Raw genomic sequence first — 26,447 nt, 5'->3', positions numbered from 1 at the left:
AATATTTAAATAAATATATTTATACATTATTCATTATTTATTTATTTATTTATTATCTATGGCTTATTAAGAACACATTTTATTATGAAATTAATAAGTGAAATAACTTTCAATTAAAAAAAATGTTTTAAAGGCGTTGTGAACTGCATTATTTCGTAATGTTTCCTGAGGTGCACTTATAATGTTAGTATCATTTTTACATAAAAAATTGTCAAAATGAATAAAAATAAAAGACATGTCAAAAAAAATCAAAGAAAATTTGATTTCTCAATTCATGACCCCTTTAAATAATTTATTTATATTTCTGCGCACATCTTTTTATGTATGAACGCTTCTTATCTAAATAAATAAATACAACAAATATTTATTTTCTGAACACATTGTCTTTTTATCTACAAACACTTTTTGTTTATTGAGAAATTATTTCAATGTAACAAATTTCGATTTAAATAAATACTGTAAATAAATACCGTAAGAGATATGGGTTTTATAAAATGCTTTTTCTGTGAGAAATTATGCCACAGATGTGTCACATTTGAGCAGAACACTTTAGTCAACCATTTCCCATCAAACGCCATACTGACCTAGGTTTTAACCTGCTAGGTTTTAAGTAGAACTCATGCTGGTTTAAGCTGCCCTTTTTACTCTGTTGTCTTCTCGCAAAGCCATTTTAACTATGTTGCACATTCCTTTAATATGACTTCTTATACGTTCTGAAGAAACATGGAAAAGATTGCGACTCTTCAAAGGTCAGAGACAGAATGAAAGAATCACATATGGGTAGGAGTCAAACAGATGGAGGTTTGTATAATGAAAGAATTGTAACTAACCTCCTACCGGTTTTCTTTTATTTAGTGGAAGGATGCATTGATTTATGGGAGAAAGCCCCAGTGAAAGGACGCTGCTATCAGGTCGTCTCCACAGCGGTGGTGACCTGGCACGAGGCGCGGGATGCCTGTCGTAGTCAAGGCGGAGATCTGCTCAGCGTGTCTAGCCCTCAAGAGCTTGAGTTCTGTAAGACTAATTTCTCATTTTCACTTTTGGGCTTTGAAATTGTTGTTATGGGTTGGGGGGGGATTATGAGTGGTTATGAACGAATGAATGAAACACATTTGTCCGTGTTTCACTCAGTCTCGAATCGCGCTCGCGGAAAGCGCTTGAGAAACAGTGTCTCTTCTGCGGTTATTTTTGTCTCGAGCAAGACTGTACGACATTCACATTACATGATTTGACTGATTTTTACGTAGAAAGGGCGACAGCGCACCGCATTAAAATAAATTATCATTCATGTTTTCATAACCGCTGGCCAAATTCATTAAACGAAACTCAAATTAAATCATCTTTGAGAGCAAGGGGGCCCCCTGGTGTTTCGGGGGCACTACGCAGCTTGCATATTTTGCGTATAGGGAGGATCGGCTCTGTGTTATATATAGAGTACTGTTCAGAAGTTTGAGGTTTGTTTTTTTGAGTCTCCAAAATTTCACAAATCACGTTTTCAGGGGAGCCCATGTCTTATTAAGGGGAGCCGAGCTCCCCCTAGCTCCCCGTAGTTCGCACCCTGCTCTTATGCTCACCAAGTCTGTTTTTTAAGCAAAAAATACAATAAAAAATATTATTAAAATTATACTATTAGTGTTATGAGAAGTATTTAAAAAATAGTTTAAATATTATTACAATGAATATATTTTAAAATATAATTTATTTTTGAATTTTCAGTGTCATTACTCCAGTCTTCTGTCACATGATCCTTTCAGAAACAATTCTAATATGCTGATTTATATATATATATATATATATATATATATATATATGTATGTATTTGAATAACTTTCTTAATAATTTTTGTGGCGACCATGATAATTTTTATCATATTTTATGATAAATTGACAGTTTATTTACTGATTGAATGCATTTATTTGACATATTTTTTGATAACAGTTTAAGTCTTTACTGTCAGTTTTGATGAATTCTCTTTCTGCGTCGTCACATTTTCAGTATCCAGATATCCATTAGAGATCTTGCCTATCCATTAGCATCAACCCCAGCTGGACAATTATTACTTTATTTACAACTGCGTTTTGGCCTCATGCACATTTGAGTTGTAAAACTACTTATGCATCTCCATCCATATTCTTCAAATGCTGTCGCCCACTCCATGTTAATGTGGACTGAGAACTCTAAGTGGGCCATTAGTAGGTTGGCTTTGTTGAAAATTCCCTGACTTCATACCACCTTCCAACCATTGCTCCATGGCTGACTTAGCACCACTGACTCAGCCAATAGCATAAGTTCAGGGGCGGGGCTATTTGTTTGTCTGACCAATAGCAGCTGGTGGGAGTGTTAGAGAAACCTGTTTGAAAACACTTATTATTTTTGGTGCAAAATGACACACTTCAGCTTTAATTCACGATGACCGTGTAGCTAAGTTTGTATTTTTACTTTGTTTATTATTCATTGTTTATCTCCTTCCCCCTGCAGTTAAAAATCAGAAAGACTTGCCAAGCAAGCTGTGGATCGGCTTGAACCATCTGGACTGGATGCAGGGTTGGCAGTGGTCAGATGGATCAGCTTTATATTTTGCCCCTTGGGAAACAGGTGATTTTAACCGAAAAATGTATTATAAAGAATCTTGTAGTAGATCACTGTTCTTTTATGTTTTAAAGGGATAGTTCAACCGCATGTTGTTCTGGTAAACATAGGGAAGACGTGGAATCTCTGACATAATATTTTCCTTTTGAAAGTTTTTTTCCTTTCCAACCCACTGTGTCACCGTCTGTTGTGCCCTACATCTACAGTACATTATATGTATGGCGTGATGGTTATTCAGATTCACAGTGATTTAGGTTAAGCAGATCAAGGAAGACCAGTTCTTTTATCTTATCTTCTCTTCTCTTATCTTGGTACAAGAGTACTGTGCAGCTACTGACAATGACCTTTCTGTCACTGTTAATGTGGCAGCGTGACTGTGGGCACACAAGGATAGTTGTTTTGCTAGAAGAACAAACTGATGATTTGAACGGCGTATTTATGCAGTAGACACAGGCAGAATCTGTCTCTGTGATGACAGCATTGTCAGCTGTGATGATGTGGGTGGTTTGTCTCTCCTCACCCCATGTGTGTGCTGTCAATACAATGAGCTCTCTATAAACACTTTTTATGCAAATGATTTGCATACAGTCTTGGAGAAGTTACTCCAATAACGTAATCTAATAAAATTGAAATAAAATTCATAATAAAACATAACCACGATGAAACTGTTTGCATATAGTGTTACGTTTGTGTCACGCCGCATGTTTGTTAGGCATCCCAATCAGATCCCTTATGTCGGACGAGGACTGTGGAGTTCTGAAGGAGCCGCTGCGTTTCGGCGCAGAGACGTGTGAAAATCGGCTTCCCTTCATCTGCATGAAGAATGACAAAGACAGTGCGAGTACAGGTCAGATACTGCCCTCTTGTTCCGTTTTCCTTCTTTTTTTCCTCCCTTTCACAGCACAGTCTCTCTCCCTCTCCTTTCAGCAGTCAGGGAGGTATATAAGCCCACGGCGTGTAAAGAGGGTTGGATTGGATGGAAAGGATTCTGTTATAAACTCCACAGTAGAACAGAGTCAAAACTGTCCCAGCATGAAGCTCTGAGCATGTGTCGGATGGATGACTCTGAGCTTGCCAGCATGCACAGTTTAGAGGATATTGAAATGCTACACACAAATTTTCACTCAGGTAAACACATCTCACCGCACACAGGTATCAACAACACATGTTCTGAGAAAGCAAGCCGATTGTAAAATCTTTTTTTTCTTTGAATTTTTTTTTCTCTGGATAGCATATTTTGTAGAATACGTATCTGTAAACTCATCACAGATTTAATGTTTTTCAAAATGCATGGGAAATGCAAAAACTGAACTAAATAATTTTTCTTATTTAAGTGTGATTATTTTGACCTGCATTACTCCTCTGTAATATACTGTATGTATGTGTGTTTGTATGTATGTATGTATGTACACATACGTACGTACATACATACATAAAATATTGATTATATAGAAAATATTCATTTTATGTCTTTTTTTTTTGTATATATGTATCAGGGTTTGTGTGGGTCTTAAAAAGTTTTTTTTTTTTTTTTGCCTTTTTATAATTTAAGGCCTTAAAAGGTCTTAAATCAGAGCAGAAAATCTTAAAGTCATGGCATTAAATGTTGCTTGCACTGCTAAAAAATCTGTATTTTCCTCAATATTTTTGTTTTCTGATGCAAATATTTAAGCATTCTTATATCACTTGAGATCTTGTAATTGAACTAAATTAAACAAATGTATGAATAAATAAAAACAAGTATCTGTCAGTGGGATTTATTATGTTACACATTATATAATTTATAATTATAATTTATGTATATTATTTGTTTTTATTATATATATATATATATATATATTATACAGTGTCATACATTTGTACAGACTTTATATGTTTTATGACTTTATATATGACAGATCTGAAGACAGAGGTATGGATTGGTCTTTTGGGTGATGGAAACACCTCAGTTTTTGAATGGGTCGATAAAGTACCAGTTTCTTTCACATACTGGGCCAGAGCTCAACCTCCACCACTTCTACCAAATACCATCCACTGCGTGTACTATTCAGGAGAGGTGTGTGTGTGTGTGTTTCGTCATGTCAGATTATATCACATAAATAAGAGCGCTGTTCTGAATATTAACTCGGCTCTAATTTATCTATGTGTGTTTGCAGCATCATACATGGTCTGTGTCTGATTGTGAAAAGCCGAGGGCTTACATGTGTAAGTCGAATGGGAGTGTGAATGAGAGCGCCCCAGAGGAAGGCTGCCCTTCAGACGGGGTGAGTGACCATCACTATGGAACAATTCACTCCAACTCCATGGAAAAACATGAAATATACATCATGTTTGTGCTTCATGTTGTTGTTATTGCCACCTATGTGAATCTGATTCATGAATAAGCAGACATCTGTTTTTTTCTTCTCTCTAGAATTGGAAGAGACATGGCAATGCTTGCTATAAAGTGGACACTGAGCTGGTGTTCTATAAAAACAGCTGCCACATCACCATTAATAACAGGTAACTGTTAACATATATTTGATTTACAACTCGTAAGTTGAAACAAAGAGCTATAATCTTACAGTTAATAGTATCGCTGAATACATTGGTTTAGAATGTCACACTAATATATCAAGATGCAAGATGTCAAATGTATTTATTCTGGAACAGATACATTATTTTTCCTGCAAAAGAACAATAGTTTGAAAAAAGAAGAACAAAATAACAAAAAAAACTTTTTTTCTCATAGAAAGTAGCCACTTGCTTGTCCAAGTGATAAAAAAAAAATCATATTCTGCTGCCAGTTGCTTAAGCATAACCACTATATTAAGACTGTATCTTAAGAACTAGTTTTACCAACTAGCAGTTAGCCAAGGGGTAACTGACTAAATGCATTTTTAATGACTGACTTTAAAATGTTACGCCCAATCTTAAATAAAAAATAGTTGACTAATTTTTTAAAGACTAGTCTAAGCGGTTTATGCAACCGGCTACTGCTTTCTAGATATGACTCTTTGAATTAAGTCTGATCTTTCCAAACTGGAATAACACACATGATAAGAGGCATCATGTTTGTAGAACATACAGTGCAGAATGAGTTACATGACCATTTTATACCACAAGTATGATAAATAATAATAGTGAGCCATTAATAAAACTAAACTCATTTCTAATTTTGAAATTTTCTAGTAACATGAAGATGTATAATCCACTCTCTAGATTTGAACAGGCCTTCATTAACAGTCTTCTGAAAGAGCACATCAGCACTGAGGTGTTGTATTTCTGGACGGGGCTACAGGACACTAAAGGGTCCAGGGAGTACCATTGGATCGGTCAGGATGGGACAGCAGACCAGGTCACCTACACCAACTGGAAATGGCTAGAACCAGGTAATGCACATCATGGGATCGACTGTGGTTGTTCAATATTGTAAATTAAAGGTATAGTTCACCCAAAAATGAAAACTGCCCCATGATTTACTCACTTACTCAAGCCTTCCTAGGTGTATACGACTTTCTTCTTTCAGACGAATACAATTGGAGTGATATTAAAAAATGTCCTGGCTCTTCCAAGCTTTATAATGGCAGTGAATGGGTGTTGATATTTAATATCAACACCAATCATATCAATCCATCATAAAAAGTGCTCCACATGGCTCCAGGGGGTTAATAAAGGCTTCCTGAGCGTAATTGATATCCATATTTAAAACTTTATAAACCGCAATCTCTAGCTTCCGCTAACTGTCGTTGAGAGTGGCATTCCAGCGGATGATGTAGCATGTAAGCGTAGCGTAAGCTCCGGTGAGAATATGCTAGTCTCGCGAGAACCAAGTTTTGTTTATAGCAAAAGAAAGCCAGTCTCTTGGCTTATATCGAAATCATCTGACATTTTTCTTTACAAATCCTTGTTTTGTACTTTTAATTCATGACCGGTGTTTTTTTTTTTTGTTCTCTTCTCTGCATCCTGTGTCATCTGCTGGAACGCCACTCTCTCATGAACGTATGACAGTTAGCGGAAGCTAGAGATTACGGTTTAGAAAGTCTTAAATATGGATATTTTTCTTACAAAAACACATTGTTTCGCTTCAGGATGCCTTTATTAACCCCCCTTTATTATAACTCTGATTGTATTTGTCTGAAAGAAGAAAGTCATATACACCTAGGATGGCTTGAGGGTGAGTAAATCATGGGGTGATTTTCATTTTTGGGTGAACTATACCTTTTAAGTTTTTTTTTTTTTTTTCGGGTAATGTGTATGATTAGTAAAGCAATACAGATTTCTGAGAAGGAAAACAGTATCCTAACTTCAGGGTTTCCACAGGTTTTAAAAAGTCTTAAATTTAGTTGTATCAAATTTAAGGCCATAAAAGTCTTAAATGGTACAAGAAAGTCTTAAGTGTGATTTCAAGAGGTTTTAAATTTGGGGACAGAAAGACAAGAATTGCAATATAGCTTAAACGAATAGTTCACTCAAAAATGAAAATTCTGTCATTAATTACTCACCCTCATGTCGTTCCAAACCTGTAAGACCTTTGTTCATCTTCAGAACACAAATTGATGAAATCCGTGAGCTTTCTGACCCTCCATAGACAGCAAGGGTCCTACCATGATCAAGGTCCAGAAATATAGTAAGGACGTCATAACACTGATGATGGGACATCAGTGGTACAACTGTACTTTTTTTCAAGTACGAGAATACTTTTTGTGTGCAAAAAATTTAAATAACGACTTTATTCAACAATTCTTCTCCTCTGCGTCACCCCTAGCAACATTTTGGAGAGTATCACGATGTTGTTTATGTGCAGATCCATGCACGCATATGCATTGGGATACTTTCCAAAATGGGGCTGGGGTGACACGGAGGAGAAGAATTGTTGAATAAAGTTGTTATTTTAGTATTGTTTGCGCACAAAAAGTATTCTCGTAGCTTCATAAAATTACGGTTGAACCACTGATGTCACATGGACCATTTTGTTAATGTTCTTGGACCTTGATCGTGGTAGGACCCTTGCTGTCTATGGAGGGGCAGAAGGCTCTTGAATTTCATCAATAATATCTTAATTTGTGTTCCGAAGATGAACGAAGGTCTTACAGGTTTGGAACGACATGAGGGTGAGTAATTAAAGGAGTAGTTCACTTCCAGAACAAAAATTTACAGATAATGTACTCACCCCATTGTCATTCAAGATGTTCATGTCTTTCTTTCTTCAGTCGTAAAGAAATGATGTTTTTTGAGGAAAACATTTCAGGAATTATCTCCATTTAATGGACTTCTGTGGTGCCCGCGAGTTTGAACTTCCAAAATGCAGTTTAAATGCGGCTTCAAAGGGCTCTAAACGATCCCAGCCGAGGAAGAACGGTCTTATCTAGCGAAACGATCGGTCATTTTCTAAAAAAATAAAATAAAAATATATATACTTTTTAATCTCAAACGCTCGTCTTGTGTAGCTCTGCAATGCGCATGCGTACTTTGTGCAGTCCCATTTGAAACAGTTAGGGTAGGTCGAAAAAAACTCCTATTTCATTTTCTCCTCCAACTTCAAAATCGTCCTACATCGCTGCAGAAGTACCGACCCAGTGTTTACAAAGTGAACATGCAAAGAAGGTCAAACGCCCTTTATAAAAAAAAAGATAAAACAGCGATGTAGGACGATTTAGGACGATTTTGAAGTTGGAGGAGAAAATGAGATGGGAGTTTTTAGACCTACCCTAACTGTCATGAACCAGAATGCACAGAGTTCACGCAGAGCTAGACAAGGCGAGCGGTTGAGGTTAAAAGTATATAAATTGTAATTTATTTTTAGAAAATGACCGATTGTTTCGCTAGGTAAGACCCTTCTTCATTGGCTGAGATCGTTTAGAGCCGTTTGAAGCTGCATTTAAACTGCATTTTGGAAGTTCAAACTCGCGGGCACCATAGAAGTCCACTATATGGAGAAAATTCCTGAAATGTTTTCCTCAAAAAACATAATTTCTTTACGACTGAAGAAAGAAAGACATGAACATCTTGGATGACAAGGGGGTGAGTGCATTATCTGTACATTTTTGTTCTGGAAGTGAACTACTCCTTTAATGACATCAATTTTTTTATTTTTGAGTGAACTATCCCTTTAATGTGACGATTAAACATCAAAAAGGTTATAATTTGATTGAATAAATATGAGTTTCAAAGTCAGGCGCTGTGCCACTTTGTCTACTGTGGTAACTCTGCAAACCGCTATATATTTCTGCTCTTCTGAAAGCGCCACCTGCTTACCGAGAATGGATTTGCATTTTCAATAAGCCCGTCTTCTGTTTTTGTTCAAAATTTTACGCAGCAAACGTGCAGTTTGAAAATTTAACCGGTGTTTTGACAAGAAGCTAATGCATTATAAAAATATAAACAATTAAAACACTAAGATATATTTATATGTTATTAAATTAATATAATAATTGATACTTTTGACTCATCCCTTTTCTTAAAAATGGTTTAATGTCTGAAATGTGAAGTTTAGCATTTTATAAAACTTTTTGTTCTTGTGAAAACCTGTATTTGAACTGTAAATCAAGCTTTTTACGGTCATTTTACATTTAATGTTACCATAGACGTTGCCCTACCCGCTCATATGGTACTCATTTTTTTTTGTGCAGGTGTTAAATAAAGTCTTAAATTTGATTTTAAAAATCCCGTGGATACCCTGCAACTTTTTAAATATCATAATTTAAAATATTTTGCATTGAGTTTGAATGTAAATATGTGTTCCAGCTTTCGCCGGTGGCTGTGTGGTGATGTCTACTGGGAATCCTTTGGGCCAGTGGGCTGTTAAGAACTGCACTCTGTTCAAAGCTGGCAGAATCTGTAAGAAACCCATCAAATCAATGGTCCAACCCACCCCAGATCCAGTTGAGCCCAATCTCAATGCTTCCTGTGCACCAGGATGGGTCTCAAAGGAAGGCCTAAAGAACTGTTACATGGTGTGTTCAGCTGGTATTAATCTAAAACAATAGAAGCTGAGTCAAGACAATGAAGCCATTTCTAGTTATATCTAATCAACATCTGTTTGAATGTGTCTGCAGGTGTTTCACGAGGAGCGTTTGACCAGGAAGCGCTCGTGGGAAGAGGCGGAGCGTTTCTGTGAGGCACTAGGGGGGCATTTGCCCAGCTTCACTGAGGCTAAAGATATGCAAGCGTTACATTACATCCTGAGAGACTCTATCAGGTACAGATAGGACCGTTTTTAACTCCCATTATCATATTCCTCCACACACTAAACCAAGGGCAGTGGCATTTATTGACTTTTACTTGTGCTGTCTGTTTTCTCTGTACAGTGATAATCGTTTTTTCTGGGTGGGACTAAATCGCAGAAATCCAAATAACAACAATAACTGGGAGTGGAGTGATGGGCGTCCAGTGAGTCACTAGCATATGATGTTTTCTGAACAAATTAAAGACCAAATTGAGTTGTGATCGGAGCCATCATTTGCTCCTTTATTTCTTTGTTGACTAAAGCTAAAGTGTGAAATGTGTAGGTGTTGTCATTTGTTTCTGCTGCTTGGTAACAGGTCTCCATGATGATCTTTCCTGAGGAATTCAATGAAGATGATGTCTATAACAGGGACTGCGTTGCCTTTAAGGTGTGGTAAACATGACTCTCAAAAAATGCATGATCCCTGACCTCTCATAACATCACAAAACTGCATTATAATGCAATATTATCCTGACAAACAACAGAAGAAATGATACATGCTATTCTGGGTCCTCTCTAGTGAAACACATATTTACAAGTTAAAAACTTTACTTGGGTAGCTGTACATATTTCTTGATATTTTAAATCATTTTAATCTTTTACGGAGTGTCTATTTACACTAAGTGCAAATAGCCCGCCTTGTTGGTAGAGTCTATTTACACTAACTCCGCCCACCAACGTGTGATTGGGATAGTCAACACTGAAAAAAGACGCTTCTGAAACATCAGTCTCAGTGGCGTAGATGGTAAGGCGTGTGCTTTTTGACGCGATTGACCCGAGTTCGAACCCGTCTTTTGCCGAACTTTTTTTCTCCCTTTTCAAATCTCATGTCACATCGGAAAGGCATTTATTTTCAATAAAAATGAAGGAAACAATCAAAAAGTTGAAAATAAAGTATCGGGTAGGGTTAGGGTAGGTGTAGAGAGGGCTTTATTGTCCCAATAAGGCGGCATTCATTTAATAATTTGAATTAAAATTATAATTTACACTCAATACGTCATTATTGCGTACTGTTTTATAATGTACTACAATACTGAGGTGCAGATAATTGCCACTATTTGCAATAAGTAGTATAAGTAGCAGAAAATCTTGCTATTTTAACATAGTGTAAATAGAATCTATAGCTATTTGCACTTAGTGTAAATAGCATCCATCGCTATTTATACTTAGTGCAAATAGCCGCTGCCTTAATTTTATTTGACAGTAAGCACACAAAACTGACATAGATTCATTTGTCATTGAGCATTGCTATAAAACACTAAAATAACACAATAAATGTTATCTAAACAACCTAAAATGTAGTATTAAACACTATAATGTGCGTAACTGATCACAAAAATAAGAAACATTTAAAAGAAACTATTTAAATAAAATACATTGAAATGTAATGTCACAGAGACTTTTACTGTTTCTCACTGTAAATTATAAGATGACTTACTATTTACTTTGACTTTTTACTCTTTAATTTTAACAACATTTTACTGTAAAAGTTACATTTCAGTTAAAAGTTAAAAGGTTTTACCTTATTTGTTGATATAAATTACATTTACCTAACAGGTTTTTACTGTAGTATTTTATTCTTTCTTCATTAAAATGACAGACATTATAGCATAAATATGCAATTTTAGTATGACAAAAAAAAACAGCATTATAGTTGGTGAATATACACTATTGTACAAAAGTTTTAGGCCATTAGTAATTTTTATTCACCAACAAAAATGGTTTTAAGTCAGTCTGTCTTTTGTGTATCTGTAGTGTGTCAGTAGGAAATGTCAGTTTACATTTCCAAACATTCCTTTTGCCATTAATTGTAATAATTCAATGAGATTGTTTTATGCACAAGCAGGGCCGTCCTTACGGGGGCGCAACTGGTGTGGTCGCTTGAGGGGGCCCCGTGGTGAACGGACCGAGGGGGAAACCCCCCCAGAACGCGATCGCAAACGGACCGAGGGGGACCCCGCTCCCTACCTCGCACCGGGCCACGCGTCAGCTAAGGACGGCCCTGTGCACAAGGAGTCTGAAAACAGACAGTGCTCCACACAGAGATCTGATCTCATCATCATCCAGTCTGTCTGGAATACCATGAATACCATGAAAAACTTAGACGGACTAAATCCAGAAGAACTGTGGCAATGTCTCCAAGACGCTTCAAGAAACCTACCTGCAAAGCTCCCTGAAAAACTACTGTATGCACAAGTGCACCGAGGGCAAAAGCTGCTTTAGACGCAAAGGATGCTCACACCAAATGTTGATTTGATTTAGTTAATAGAATCTATTTACAAAATAAAATCTATTTCTGACATTATTTTTGAAAGCATCCTCACTTTACAAAATTTTTACACAAGTGCCTAAAACTTTTAACAGTACTGTAGCTTTGCAGGAAGATTTCTCTGTTTCTTCATGTCATCTTTTGCCGAACTTTTTTTCTCCCTTTTCAAATCTCATGTCACATCGGAAAGGCATTTATTTTCAATAAAAATGAAGGAAACAATCAAAAAGTTGAAAATAAAGTATCGGGTAGGGTTAGGGTAGGTGTAGAGAGGGCTTTATTGTCCCAATAAGGCGGCATTCATTTAATAATTTGAATTAAAATTATAATTTACACTCAATACGTCATTATTGCGTACTGTTTTATAATGTACTACAATACTGAGGTGCAGATAATTGCCACTATTTGCAATAAGTAGTATAAGTAGCAGAAAATCTTGCTATTTTAACATAGTGTAAATAGAATCTATAGCTATTTGCACTTAGTGTAAATAGCATCCATCGCTATTTATACTTAGTGCAAATAGCCGCTGCCTTAATTTTATTTGACAGTAAGCACACAAAACTGACATAGATTCATTTGTCATTGAGCATTGCTATAAAACACTAAAATAACACAATAAATGTTATCTAAACAACCTAAAATGTAGTATTAAACACTATAATGTGCGTAACTGATCACAAAAATAAGAAACATTTAAAAGAAACTATTTAAATAAAATACATTGAAATGTAATGTCACAGAGACTTTTACTGTTTCTCACTGTAAATTATAAGATGACTTACTATTTACTTTGACTTTTTACTCTTTAATTTTAACAACATTTTACTGTAAAAGTTACATTTCAGTTAAAAGTTAAAAGGTTTTACCTTATTTGTTGATATAAATTACATTTACCTAACAGGTTTTTACTGTAGTATTTTATTCTTTCTTCATTAAAATGACAGACATTATAGCATAAATATGCAATTTTAGTATGACAAAAAAAAACAGCATTATAGTTGGTGAATATACACTATTGTACAAAAGTTTTAGGCCATTAGTAATTTTTATTCACCAACAAAAATGGTTTTAAGTCAGTCTGTCTTTTGTGTATCTGTAGTGTGTCAGTAGGAAATGTCAGTTTACATTTCCAAACATTCCTTTTGCCATTAATTGTAATAATTCAATGAGATTGTTTTATGCACAAGCAGGGCCGTCCTTACGGGGGCGCAACTGGTGTGGTCGCTTGAGGGGGCCCCGTGGTGAACGGACCGAGGGGGAAACCCCCCCAGAACGCGATCGCAAACGGACCGAGGGGGACCCCGCTCCCTACCTCGCACCGGGCCACGCGTCAGCTAAGGACGGCCCTGTGCACAAGGAGTCTGAAAACAGACAGTGCTCCACACAGAGATCTGATCTCATCATCATCCAGTCTGTCTGGAATACCATGAATACCATGAAAAACTTAGACGGACTAAATCCAGAAGAACTGTGGCAATGTCTCCAAGACGCTTCAAGAAACCTACCTGCAAAGCTCCCTGAAAAACTACTGTATGCACAAGTGCACCGAGGGCAAAAGCTGCTTTAGACGCAAAGGATGCTCACACCAAATGTTGATTTGATTTAGTTAATAGAATCTATTTACAAAATAAAATCTATTTCTGACATTATTTTTGAAAGCATCCTCACTTTACAAAATTTTTACACAAGTGCCTAAAACTTTTAACAGTACTGTAGCTTTGCAGGAAGATTTCTCTGTTTCTTCATGTCATTCCAGACAGACTGGATGATGATCAGATCAGATCTCTGTGTGGAGCACTGGCTGTCGTCAGACAAAAATCTCACTGGATTATTACAATTAATGGCTAAAGGAATGTTTGGAAATGTAAACTGATATTTCCTACTGACACACTACAGCAAAACATAGAAATAACTGACTTAAAACCATTTTTGTTGGTGAAAATTCTAATGGCCTAAGCCTTTTGCACAGCGGTATTCAGTTTGTGTTTGATGTTTGTTTCATTCGGACATGTAAATGTTGGGATGGGGGCAGTAATTGACACAAAACAGCCTATCGCTGTTGGCAGCCAACAGCCAGTCAATAATCAGAAATCTAGAATGACCTTCATACGGCTTTTGCCTTCTGTTTGGGAGTAGGGAGAGATGGGAAATTAATCAGATCGATAGATTGTCATCAAACAGATTCAAAAACATATCAGAGGTATCAAACAGACAATATTAAGAATTTAGAATAGTAGATGTTACACAGTAGAAATCTAAGGCCTGTTTGAATTCAGGCAGCTTGTGATATTTTACTTTTTTTTGTATCATCAGACTTTGAAAGGAACCTACAAGCCATTTCTATTCCTCCTGTTTCATAATGTTCCTCCACGGCCTTTTTATCCCAGCGTCTTTCACTGCAACGCCAAACTGGAATGGGTGTGTCAGATACCACGAGGTAAACAACACTCAAGACAACAACACCCAAGACTAAGACTTTGTTTGTTTTCAAGTTTATGAATTTGAAAAGTTTCTTCCCCTTCAATTGTATGTACTGTAAAAGAGCGACAAGTATGTTAAGAATTTCATTAAGTTCCATGAAAAAAAAATAACAACAGCATACACAGGTTTGGAGCCACATAAGTCTAACTAACATGTTTAAAAAATATATATATATATTCATGGTCTTTGTATCATTCTCTAGGTCAAACACCAAAAACACCAGAGTGGTACAACCCAGGTAGAACTTTCATTTTGAATCAAATGCCCAAATACGTCATGGATTATGTAATTTTTTGGTTTGCAAATCAGTGACATGTTTCGTGTTTCACTACTAACAGATGGGCACCATAACACATCAGTGTTTATAGACGGCCAGGAGTTCTGGTTTGTAGCAGAGCCAAAGTTGTCCTTCGAGGAGGCCGTCTTGTACTGCGGCAGCAACAGCAGCAAACTCGCCGCACCCGACACCCTTAATGCCGCACGCCGCCTACAGGAACGACTTTTTGAGGTAAGAGGGTGCAGATGTTTTTATAAACCCTGAATTACCAGGGGGTTTGGGGAGGTCTGACTCCTTAAATTAAAGGCTGCATCTCCACAGAACGTCAAAACAGAGAGCTGGTGATGCCTTCAAATGAGGCCCACACATAGTGACCAGAAAATGCATAAAACACAAGTAAACCATGCATAAAAAAAGCACATTTACTTTTTATTGTGCATAGACAGAGCGCAAAATGTTACTGCCAAAAATATTAGGAATTTTATTTTCTTTTGTTATTTAAAACGCAATTTAAAGCTATTTAAAACTTATACAACTTTTTTAATTATTTAAAAAGTAACACACTGCTGTTCATCAGTAAGATTTTTAAAGGGTTAGTTCACCCAAAAATGAAAATTAGCCTGTGTTTTACTCACCCTCACAGCCTCCTAGGTGTATGTGACTTTCTTCTTTCAGACGAATCCAATCGGAGTGATATAAAAAACTGGCCTGGCTATTCCAAGCCTTTCAATGGGTGTAAGCGGGTGCTTTTTGTCAACAGTCCAGAAGAAGTGAAATAAAGTGCGCACATCCGTTATAAAACGCATCCTGTAGTGAATCCATGCGTTTTTGTAATATAAATATCCATATTTCAAACATAATAAACACTTTTCTCTCACTTCTGCTAGTTTTTTTTTTTTTTTTTGGGAAACTCATCAGAAGAACAGAATTACTGTCACTAGTTTATCAATAAAATTCTGAATAAATGTATTCATTTTTATTTTTTTTATCTTACTGATCCCAAACTCCATTTTGAACAGTAGCAAATACTGTATGAATTAAGTTTGAATGATAAAACTTTTTTTTTTTAATGTTCTTTTGGAAGTATTGTAAGAAACAACACCCATGCTCCTAAATGGACATTGTTTGATCCACAATAAAGTGTCAGTCTGTTGGGAAATGGATAATACTAATATGAGTGAGTATATGGTTGTTCATATCATCCAGTAATGAATGTATTTTTAATGATCTTTAGCATTCAGAACAGGTGAATTTAAAGTGGTGGGCAGACCTTCGTTACCCTGGTCCTCATGTTCCCTTTATGTAAGTTCTGGTTTTCATACCTTATCCAAACCTCATCAAGAGGCACAATTACTGGCATGAACCTCTCTTTTATTTATCATTTATTAGTATGTGTGTGTGTGTGTGTTTGCAGGCTCAGCCCCATGCACTACTATTATTCAGCGTTTCTGGGAAGGTGCCCCTCTATCACTCCCGTGTCATTTGAACCTGGTATGAGAGTCTCATTGTGATTCCTAAAGTAATTTCCACATCTTACAGAGTTTGTTTTGGGGCAGCTTGACATGTTGACAAGATGTTTCATGGCTAATTCAAATGACTTTCCTAGTCGTAGCACAATGGAAATTCCTGTGAATGTTGAAAGACCCATGAATCACTTGGGGAGCAGGATGCAACCTTTATGTTTTTTTTTAGGTTTCAGTGGCAAATGTAATGAAAAACAGCCGTTTGTGTGCGAGACACTGAATGTTACTTCTGCGGAGAGAGGAAGCCCAGAACCGCCCCCTGCCAGCACCCCATGTGCGAGCACTTCCAGGCACTTCAGAAAGAAGGTCTGACATACACACACAGCCAGTCACATCCTTTGAACTTGAAACACGTGTTTTTGGTTAATGACTTCATTGTATACATCTCTTGCAGTGCTATTGGGTTTTATCCCAGTCTTATTTCCAAACCTTCAAAGACGCCAATGAGTTCTGCAAGTCACTGACAGGCACTATGCTCACCATATCTGACCAAGTTGAACAGGGTGTGTTTGATTAATATACTATGAAAAAATCCACCACCGAGAACACATTTTAATATAAAACATATTTATTCATGCTTTTAGTACGCTTAGTAATGTTGCTTGACTCTCTCTCTCTCTATCTGTCTGTGCCGTGCATCTTTCCTCCATTTAGATTTCATCACTACAATGTTACCGGAGTTACCCGGACAGCCTCAGAAAGTCTGGATTGGCCTAAAGTTCAAGCTTCATGACACTCAGTGGGTGGACAACTCGCCAGTTGCATATCTGAACTTCAATCCTCTCCTGCATGGCCAGTTACGACCCATATTCATCAATGCAAGTGTCCATCTGCTATGAAAGTTATATAATTGACCACAAAGATCTGGAGATCTGATCAAAGCACTTGAGAAATACTCAAAAAATATTTTGTGCAGCATTTGTGTATAGATTGTACAGAGAATAGTTTTGTTCCTCACATGTTTACAATAACTTGCAATACAATAACACACACACACTGGTTTAACCAAAAATAAAGGCTCTGCCATTGATCAAATTGAGCAAATTGATCAAACTGTGACAGTAAAGATGTTTGTAACGTTACAAAAGATTTCAGTTTCAAATAAATTATGTTCTTTTGAACCGATCAAAGAATCCTAACAAAAATCACAGTTTCCACAAAAATATTATAATATTAATATCGCATTTAAAGCGGCATGACCAGATCATGTGACACTAAAGACTGGAGTGATGCTCCATATAACTGATTTAGTATACTAAACTGGTATATTTACAGTCTGCTAAATTGGAACAACTAATTTTGTGCTTAATGCACGCATTTTTAAGCATTTGCTTTTATAATAGAGGGTAAGAAAGACAAAGACACATTTATTTTTATTTTATTTTTAAAAAATAACTTTTATAAGACTTTATAATTTGGAAAAACTCCCCTCTAAACTGACAGCAACAATTCTGATTTACGAAGCAACTCAGACGATCCTCTTTAATCTTTTTTTCTCCGTAGGTTTCAGTGGCAAATGTAATGAAAAACAGCCGTTTGTGTGCGAGACACTGAATGTTACTTCTGCGGAGAGAGGAAGCCCAGAACTATAGATTGTACAGAGAATAGTTTTGTTCCTCACATGTTTACAATAACTTGCAATACAATAACACACACACACTGGTTTAACCAAAAATAAAGGCTCTGCCATTGATCAAATTGAGCAAATTGATCAAACTGTGACAGTAAAGATGTTTGTAACGTTACAAAAGATTTCAGTTTCAAATAAATTATGTTCTTTTGAACCGATCAAAGAATCCTAACAAAAATCACAGTTTCCACAAAAATATTATAATATTAATATCGCATTTAAAGCGGCATGACCAGATCATGTGACACTAAAGACTGGAGTGATGCTCCATATAACTGATTTAGTATACTAAACTGGTATATTTACAGTCTGCTAAATTGGAACAACTAATTTTGTGCTTAATGCACTTTAATTGTGGAAGTAGTGCTGAGGTCCAACTAAAGACATACTGAAGTACAGTATATTTGATTGTGCTAAAGTGGAACTATTGCAAGTATACTTCAGGTACACTTGAAATATCTTGCATTTAAAAACTGATATTCAAAGATCATACAATCCTCAAACCCATTTTAGACTTAATGTTAACCCAGCAGACACACAACGTCATAAGACGTTGATATTTGATTAAATTTTGGTTTGCGACGTCGGGTGACCAAAATTCAATGTCAATTCAACATCTAATTTTATGAACACGGTTAATTTTTTGTCCGATACCAATGTCAGCTGACTTTGATAGTTTGTTGTTTTTAGATTGTGTAACCAGAATCCAACATTGACTCAACCCGATTTTGATTCGCAACCAAAATGCAGTGTCTGTCTGACATTGGGGTCCAACGTCAACCTGGTGTTATTTTGACGTCCGGTGCCTGCTGGGAAGAAATGTGCATTGTGCACAAGTAGTACTCCAAATTATCATTTTTATATTAGTAGTCTCGATTGATATGGCAGTAAATATGGTAATAGATTTGAACTATACTTAGTATGAAATAAATGTATTTTAAATATATTACTTTTTTACTGATGAAGGCCTTGACTTGTTTCAAAAACATTAAACAATCTCACTAACTCCAGACTTTTGAATGGTGGTGTAAATAGTAAGAGCACCATAATATTGATCCATCCGACTCAGAATTGTCTTCTGAAGTCGTGCAGTAACTTAAAAACCAACATAAAAGTGCATTTTTGGAGCTTGACAGCCTCTGCCTTCATTCATTTTCATCATATGGAAAAGAGCATCATGAACATTCCTCAAAACATCTTTTTATTTTCTTGATGAAAGCACAAAAGTCATACGTGTCGTATAAGTTTTCGTTTTCAATTGTGGGAAACTTTTTTTCTTCTTTTTTTCAGTTTTTATTTCATCTCCCATACGCCGTATCTGGTGTTCAGATGGCTTTATGTATAATTGCATAAGCTGTACATTAAGTACATTTTCTGCTCATCATGATGCACTTAATCTGAGAGTTTCTCTTTTTCCTCTTGATTTGCACGGCAGACGTTTGAACAGGACTCCATGGAGCTCTGTGCCTACATGTATAATGATGAGCATTCTGACATGATGGGCACCTGGGACTACACCACCTGCTCCGACCGCCAGAATCTCAGCATCTGCCAGCATCCTGCAGGTACGGGCCACCAGCGATTGTCTCAATCCTGTTATATGAAATAGTGTTCTGTTGATTAACACCCAATTGACAATTTCCCCAGATGAACAAAAGGAACCTGAGCATAAGGATGATTTCACGGTTCATAATCATACATTTAAGGTGGTACAGCAAGGCAATTTAACATGGATAGAGGCTCTTCAGTTGTGCCGGAGCTACAATATGGACTTCGCCAGCGTACCTGACGCATATGTCCAAGCAGTGCTCACAGTTGAAGTCTCTCGAAGAGGACAGCCCCTCTGGATTGGACTCTTCAGTGAAGATGTGAGTGAAGATCTATTTAAAAGTTGGCGGTCTGTAACATTTTTTAATGTTTGTGAAAGAAGCCACCAAGGCTGCGTTTATTTAAGCAAAAATGCCATAAAAACGGTAATATTGTGAAATATCATTACAATTAAAAAAAAAAAAATTATATTAGAATTGTAAAATGTAATTTATTCCTGTGATGTCAAGGGTTAATTTTCAGCAGCCATTCTCCAATCAACATTTAAAATTTTTATAAAAAAAGAAAAGAAAAGACAAGCCCTTTAGTATATAAAATATAGTGGGGGGAAAATGTGCTAGTCAAACAAAAGAAAAGAATTTCCCGTGATCTTTAAATGAACTACAAAATAAAAATATATACTATTACATTTTGGTAAGCTTTTATTTGATCAATAAATCAATTATTAAAATATTATTACAATTTAAAATTGTTTTAAAATTGATCATTGTTAAAATTTATCGTTTTCTATTTTAAAAAATTTTATGTAATTTTTCATGATTCTTTGATGATTGAAAAGTTCAATAAAACAACATTTAAAGTAACTGTTTTCTATTGTAAATAATATATTTTAAAATATCATTTGTTCCTGTGGTACAAAGCTTTATTACTTCAGTGTCACATGATCCTTCAGAAATCATTCTAATATGCTGATTTGATGTACAAGTAAAATGTACAGTAGTATTATTATCAATGTTGAAAAAAGTTGTGCTGCTGCTTATTATTTTTGTGGAAACCATGATACATTTTTCCAAGATTCTTTGATGAATAGAACATTCAAAAGAACAGAATTTATTGATTACATACTGTAACAGTTTAATGTCATGACCATCCCTATTTATTACTATTATTATTATTAATTAATTAATTTTTTTATCAAGGAAGGGGAGCACTACCACTGGACAGACCACAGCCACACTGAGTTTAACCGCTGGACCTCTGAAGCCACCAAAGGAGCCTGTGTGTATCTGGACACTGACGGTTTCTGGAAAGCAACCGAGTGTGAGGATGAGCTCTCAGGAGTGATCTGCCACATCCCACACAGTGAGGATTCAATTCATAAATGCCACCTCTGCTTTTCAATATTTACTTGCACAGGTTTTGCTTTAAAAATGCATTTTTTCATAACAGATGAGACCGTCACACCTGAAGTAGATTCGGCCAAATGTCCTCACAAAAGCAATGGACAGAACTGGATCCGCTTTAAGGAGAACTGCTACACGTTACTGCTGGGGGCCTCCAGATGGGGCAACAACGACATCACTGATCAGCAGATCTGCATGTCTCTTGGTATGAATGGATCATATCTGGGACTTTTTTTTGATGTTGTTCATGTTTCTTTTTTGTGTGTCTTTTCAAAGTTTCAATTCCGTGGTCGAAGATGTTATAAAAATGCCTATGTTTAATGATTTTAACAAAAGCACTGTCAGCAGAGCCGTCAAGTTTTTTTTTTTTTTTATGTTTGGAAGCATGCGCTTGAAGGGTTGCCATGTCCACTTATTATAAGCGACGCTTATTAAGCGTCTTTGGGTTTGTTTTTTGGCCTCGGCTTATAAACAATCCATTTTATAGAGATAATAGTGTAGGCAGGTGCAGGTAACAATATTTTGGTATGTAGCTTATTTCCAAGGTAACATAGGCTTGTTCTCATTTGCTGGTTTTTATAGCAAGATTTGGCAACACTGAGTCAAGACGCACCTCCTTCCCTGTGATTTCTTACACCAAAACTCTGCAATGCGTTTAAATATGTCATTAACAACTAGATGTTTAGTTTGTTTCTGTGCACACTGTGTACAATTTCTGCAAAGAGATTGTCACTTTTTGGGAGTCAGTAATTTACTGGAGTACATGTGTGTACAGAACAAGATTAAGCACTAAAAGGTGAATTGACAACTGAATTTAGCTGCAGTGGGCACATGGCCATTGTTTTATGGTAATCTTGTCTGTGTGTTTTAGCCGGGGCCGGAGAAATCCTGACAATCCGTGATGAGGCAGAGAACGATTTCATCAGGCAACAGTTACAGACATTCAAAAATTTAGTCAGGTTTGTGTGGCTGGGAATGAACAAAAACAAGACAGGTAAGATGATCACATCCCAAAGTTCTATTTTCTTATCAGTCTAAACCAGGGCTAGTCAACTCCGGTCCTGGAGGGCCAGGGATCTGCATAGTTTACTTCCAACCCTTATCCAACACACCTGTTCATCATTTTTTAAATAGTCCTGACTACTTTGATTAGCTTGATCAGGTGTGTTTGATTAGGGTTGGAACTAAACTCTACAGGACACCGGCCCTCCAGGAGCCGAGTTGAAAAGCCCTGGTCTAAACATTCACAATTTTACACCAAATGTTTCCAGGTTAAGGCTGTAATACACTACATGGCTTTTAAAATCTGATGAGAATTTTAAACACTAGGTTATCAAACACTTGCCGACTTTGTAAATGGTAAGAGAGAAAAAATGGGCATCATACACTAAACGAGAACACACGACCAGATTTTCAAGTCGTTCCGAACACAACAAACTCCTGCAGAAATTAATATGTTCTAAAATCTCTAAATATCAAACATGATTGATTTCTTCCAGCTGGATGGATTCATAGTCTGAGGCTAAAAAATCAGAGTCAGTGAAATTTGTCAACTCCTACTGACCACAATCTGAAGACTGGATCTGACTTTCGGCAACTAGTGTTGACTTCTCAAGATTGTAACCTGGAGCCAAAAATTTGGCCAAAAGTCATGTAGTGTTTTCCAGCATTTATGTGTAAAATTGGGTAGGAAAGTATCAACTAGCTGTTCATTTTTGTCCTGTATGATGTGTTTGCTTTAGATGAGCAGCTGAAGTGGCTAGATGGCAGCAATGTGCAGTTCTCTAACTGGAAATATGGTCTAAGACCAAACCTCACAGAGTCCTTCATAGTTGGTCTCAACTTAATCGGAGAGTGGGAAATGATAACAAATCAACGTCTTTTCAATGCCTTCAAACAGAGGAGTATTGTGGTGTGCAAGATTGAAAATGGTAAAGCAACACCAATAAGTTTCAGTTTTCATATGTTTTTACCAAAAATATGTTTTTATTTAGCATTAAACTGCAAAATAAGTAATTGATATGACATGAAAGGAGTCTTAAAACTTATTTTCTATTTTTATCATTAGTATGCATGTTGTTTTTATGACCTCAACTGAATTAAAATAAATGCAACTGTTTGTAATAAAGAGGCAACTATTGTATATAATTTATTTATTATAAAATGTATATTCCATATAAAGACGTGAAGATTCAATTTTATTTATAGACTTGCAAAAATGTCTTTAACAGATACTAAAGAGGAGTTCATGAAGGGTGTGGTTGACGTTAATACTCCGGATGGCATAAGTTACCGTCGGGTGGCCAAGAGAATGGATTGGTATCAGGCACTGCAAGAGTGTGGACGCAACAGAGGCCATCTTGCCAGCATTCCTGACAAAACCACTAATGACAACATGGCACTGGTCGCCAAACGGGATGGCTTTTCACTCTGGATTGGCCTCTCCAAACAAGATGTACACAATTTTTTTGTGATAATAGTAATAACTGACAGCAATTAATAGCTGTACGCTCAGTCTTTTGCTCTCAGTTGTTGCCATTGTCATGTACTTTGTCTGGCTGTTTCTTTAGGTAAGTGGATGGCCATTTGAGTGGTCAGATGGGAGTGCAGTAAAATTCAAACCAGATGGATTTGTCAACGACGGCCTTGATTCTGAGGAAAAGTGTGTGTTTGTGGACTCCAAAGGCACTTGGACGGCCGTCAACTGTCATGCAGCCCAAGAAGGGGCCATCTGTTACAACCACATCAGTGAGAGTAAGGGGCCGTTTACACGACAACGTTTTCAGCCAAAAATGGGAAACTTTTTATGCATTTTGCCTGTTCATTTACATGACAACGGCGTTTTGTGGACTGAAAACGCATATTTCAATTTCAAAGTGCATGTTTCTGTGTAAACACCCAATACGGGAATCTTTGAAAACGGTGGCGTCATGTGCGTGCGTAGTACGTGTTGGGTATGTAGACATGCACAGTACGTGTCGATTTTAAAGACAAGTGCGAACAAACATACACAACAATGGCGGAGTACATGGTACTGTTGTTGCTGCTCACGAGTGTGCTAACGCTTCTTCAGCAAAGTTTGGATTTACTTCACCAATATTACAACCAACAGCGGAGATGCATCATATACATCATATAATCGTCACTTCCCTACAGGTACTGTTTACTAACAAGGTGACAGCGCCAACTACTGGCCTGGCATACGTAATACAAAGTTTTTGGCCGTTTTCGCGGATATGTGTAAATGCGAATCGTTTTCAAAACGTTGTTGTGTATACGTGAAACTTTTTAAAAACGCAAGGGAAAAACTTTTCCTTTTTTGACTACATCGTTGTTGTGTAAACGTAGCCCGACAAGCACGCAATGACGTAACACAACTGTTGTTCTGAAAAGATCAGTCTCAAACTGGTTTCGTTTTTTCCCCCCAGAAACTGTTGCACATCTCTCTTCTGAATCCAGCAGCAGTTGTCCCAAGAGTGATGATCACTTTTCATGGGTCCTGTTCAAAGATCACTGCTATGCTTTCAACATGTACAACTACTCTGTCTTTACCATGGAGAGTGCCAAGAACGTGTGTCAGAATCTGGGTGAGTGTATATATCCTGTATTGCTGTGTCTTTAACAAGTTTCACTTCGTATCACAACCAATTTGCAGCTTTTTCTGGTCGGGAAGAGACAATACACATGCAGCCAACCTCAATGATAAAACATTCAAATGCTAGTGCAAAAGTTTCACCGTCTGTGCAAAAGCAGCAGATGGTTTCCTTTCTAAACTGTTCTAGAACCAGTTTCTCAAATCCAAACCCCTGACATAATCACTAAAAACTGTTTTTGTTAACGAAAACTGACGAAAAATGGTTGATGAGCTTTTTTCCCATGACTAAAACGAGACGATGACGAGACGACCATAAGGTCAATAAACAATAACTGTGACTGTATCAACATGCAATATCGTTGACGATAAAAGATGTATTTTGAAAAATAAAAACAATACCAAAATCTTTTTATTTTCGGCCAAAAAAGGAGACAAAATATTACTGCACCCTGCTGTACATGCCTCTCCTACATGAGCTTTCATGTGTTTGGTTGCCAGTTCAAATCCCCAAATCAGAGATTCGTAGAAAAAAAGAATACGTTTTCTGCCCGGTGTTTTGCTTAATTTTTGCAATCTGTCAACCACACACACACGCTTGCTCTTTATAAGAAGCGTCGACGATGATCTGAAAAACATGCTGGAGTTTAGCGATCTCCATGTGAGATGTTCAGCTTAAATGAAGGTGTCATTCAGTGAGTCTGTGTTCTATCATGAGATCTCGACTATATTGTTTGCGATTGTGGTTGGCGGATAAATACTCAACCGCTGTTGTTTTAATAGAGAAACATCACTGCAATTTGGAATTACTATTAGGAATTTCACTGTTATAGTATTTTATTGTTGTTGTTTGTGTGTTTTACTAGTTTTCATAATGTAGACGGAGAGAGTGCATAAGTCTTTGATATTAATTTATATAATATATAGCCTATAATAAATCAGTACAATAGATGAGGTAAAATAAAGCATTTATCTTTATTTATCAGAGTCTACATTCTATTGATTTGTGCTTATTGTTAAAAGTGCAATACCTGAAATGTAAAAATAAATTTCTCAAATGACAACAATTATTGTGATTATAATTTGGAGCAAAAAATATATATATATTAGTTTAACCATTATACAGCATGATGAAAATGTGACTAAGTTTCCACTGACTAAAACTAGGCTAAAATGCTCAGACATTTAGTTGACTAAAACTTTACTAAACTAAACCAGGACAAGGTTGACTAAGTAGGATAACAACAAAAAAAGTACATTTGACACAGGACTAAGAATAATTTAAAAGACTAAATTAAAAATGGCTGACAAAATTAACACTACTATACACCATCCAACCTGAAAGTGTCTAACAACATCTTGTATTTCTCCTGTATAACTGGCAGATTCTTCCTCCAAGCTGTTAACCATCAAGAGTAAAGAGGAGAATGATTTTGTCTCTGACTACATGAATAAGAACCCTTCCATCACAAGCCGAGTGTGGCTGGCGCTCAACGTTGACACCAATGGTGAAATAATGATTTCATCTGCCTTCAATCACACTGTTTCCTTTTGTAAGAGTTGAAGAGTTATGTAATGTAAAAAGTCAATGTAAATTTTTATTAATCTCTGCAACAGGTGAGCCCACAGGTTGGCATGATGGCAGTGAACTGGACTTCTCTAGCTGGGATGCAAATTCAGGCCCACAATTATCACGGCAGACGCCGCAGATCTGCGCAGTCATGGTGTCCAGCAACGGCTCCTGGACCCACACAAGCTGCTTGAACAGCCGCAGCCGAATCGTCTGCAAAGCACCTGCCCGTGAGTCCCTGAAATTTCTTACCTTGAAAATGTCTCATGACATATAGTTGAAAATAATATGCAAAAAATATAACATATAATAACAATAATATATATATATATATATATATATTTTTTTTTTTTTT

The 26,447-nt window shown here is 36.6% G+C and overlaps 1 protein-coding gene across 3 annotated transcripts in view; it reads left to right on the top strand.

Moving 5' to 3' along the window:
* The window catches only part of LOC107680532 (lymphocyte antigen 75-like), a 40,862-nt gene that overhangs the window by 11,007 nt on the left and 3,408 nt on the right, over positions 1-26,447 (top strand). Inside the window, exons 4-34 of one of the 3 annotated variants that reach the window (XM_016476447.1) lie at positions 856-1,014; positions 2,479-2,595; positions 3,302-3,436; positions 3,520-3,717; positions 4,488-4,645; positions 4,746-4,853; positions 5,003-5,091; positions 5,791-5,960; positions 9,316-9,524; positions 9,627-9,769; positions 9,879-9,960; positions 10,113-10,184; positions 14,382-14,505; positions 14,752-14,787; positions 14,888-15,057; positions 16,061-16,128; positions 16,241-16,317; positions 16,519-16,655; positions 16,744-16,852; positions 17,004-17,167; positions 19,415-19,544; positions 19,627-19,847; positions 20,727-20,889; positions 20,977-21,135; positions 21,802-21,924; positions 22,673-22,861; positions 23,162-23,385; positions 23,501-23,684; positions 24,359-24,517; positions 25,908-26,030; positions 26,140-26,322. In XM_016476447.1, coding sequence (XP_016331933.1) covers positions 856-1,014; positions 2,479-2,595; positions 3,302-3,436; positions 3,520-3,717; positions 4,488-4,645; positions 4,746-4,853; positions 5,003-5,091; positions 5,791-5,960; positions 9,316-9,524; positions 9,627-9,769; positions 9,879-9,960; positions 10,113-10,184; positions 14,382-14,505; positions 14,752-14,787; positions 14,888-15,057; positions 16,061-16,128; positions 16,241-16,317; positions 16,519-16,655; positions 16,744-16,852; positions 17,004-17,167; positions 19,415-19,544; positions 19,627-19,847; positions 20,727-20,889; positions 20,977-21,135; positions 21,802-21,924; positions 22,673-22,861; positions 23,162-23,385; positions 23,501-23,684; positions 24,359-24,517; positions 25,908-26,030; positions 26,140-26,322 — 4,383 coding nt within the window. Of the gene's footprint in view, positions 1-855; positions 1,015-2,478; positions 2,596-3,301; positions 3,437-3,516; positions 3,718-4,487; positions 4,646-4,745; positions 4,854-5,002; positions 5,092-5,790; positions 5,961-9,315; positions 9,525-9,626; positions 9,770-9,878; positions 9,961-10,112; positions 10,185-14,381; positions 14,506-14,751; positions 14,788-14,887; positions 15,058-16,060; positions 16,129-16,240; positions 16,318-16,518; positions 16,656-16,743; positions 16,853-17,003; positions 17,168-19,414; positions 19,545-19,626; positions 19,848-20,726; positions 20,890-20,976; positions 21,136-21,801; positions 21,925-22,672; positions 22,862-23,161; positions 23,386-23,500; positions 23,685-24,358; positions 24,518-25,907; positions 26,031-26,139; positions 26,323-26,447 lie in introns of all 3 variants that reach the window. The other 2 variants (XM_016476448.1, XM_016476446.1) reach the window with 2 other exon arrangements.

The sequence above is a fragment of the Sinocyclocheilus anshuiensis genome, unplaced genomic scaffold (assembly GCF_001515605.1).
Source record: "Sinocyclocheilus anshuiensis isolate Anshui unplaced genomic scaffold, SAMN03320099.WGS_v1.1 scaffold308, whole genome shotgun sequence".
NCBI classification, from domain to species: domain Eukaryota; kingdom Metazoa; phylum Chordata; class Actinopteri; order Cypriniformes; family Cyprinidae; genus Sinocyclocheilus; species Sinocyclocheilus anshuiensis.
This window is presented reverse-complemented; position numbering and strand designations above follow the sequence as displayed.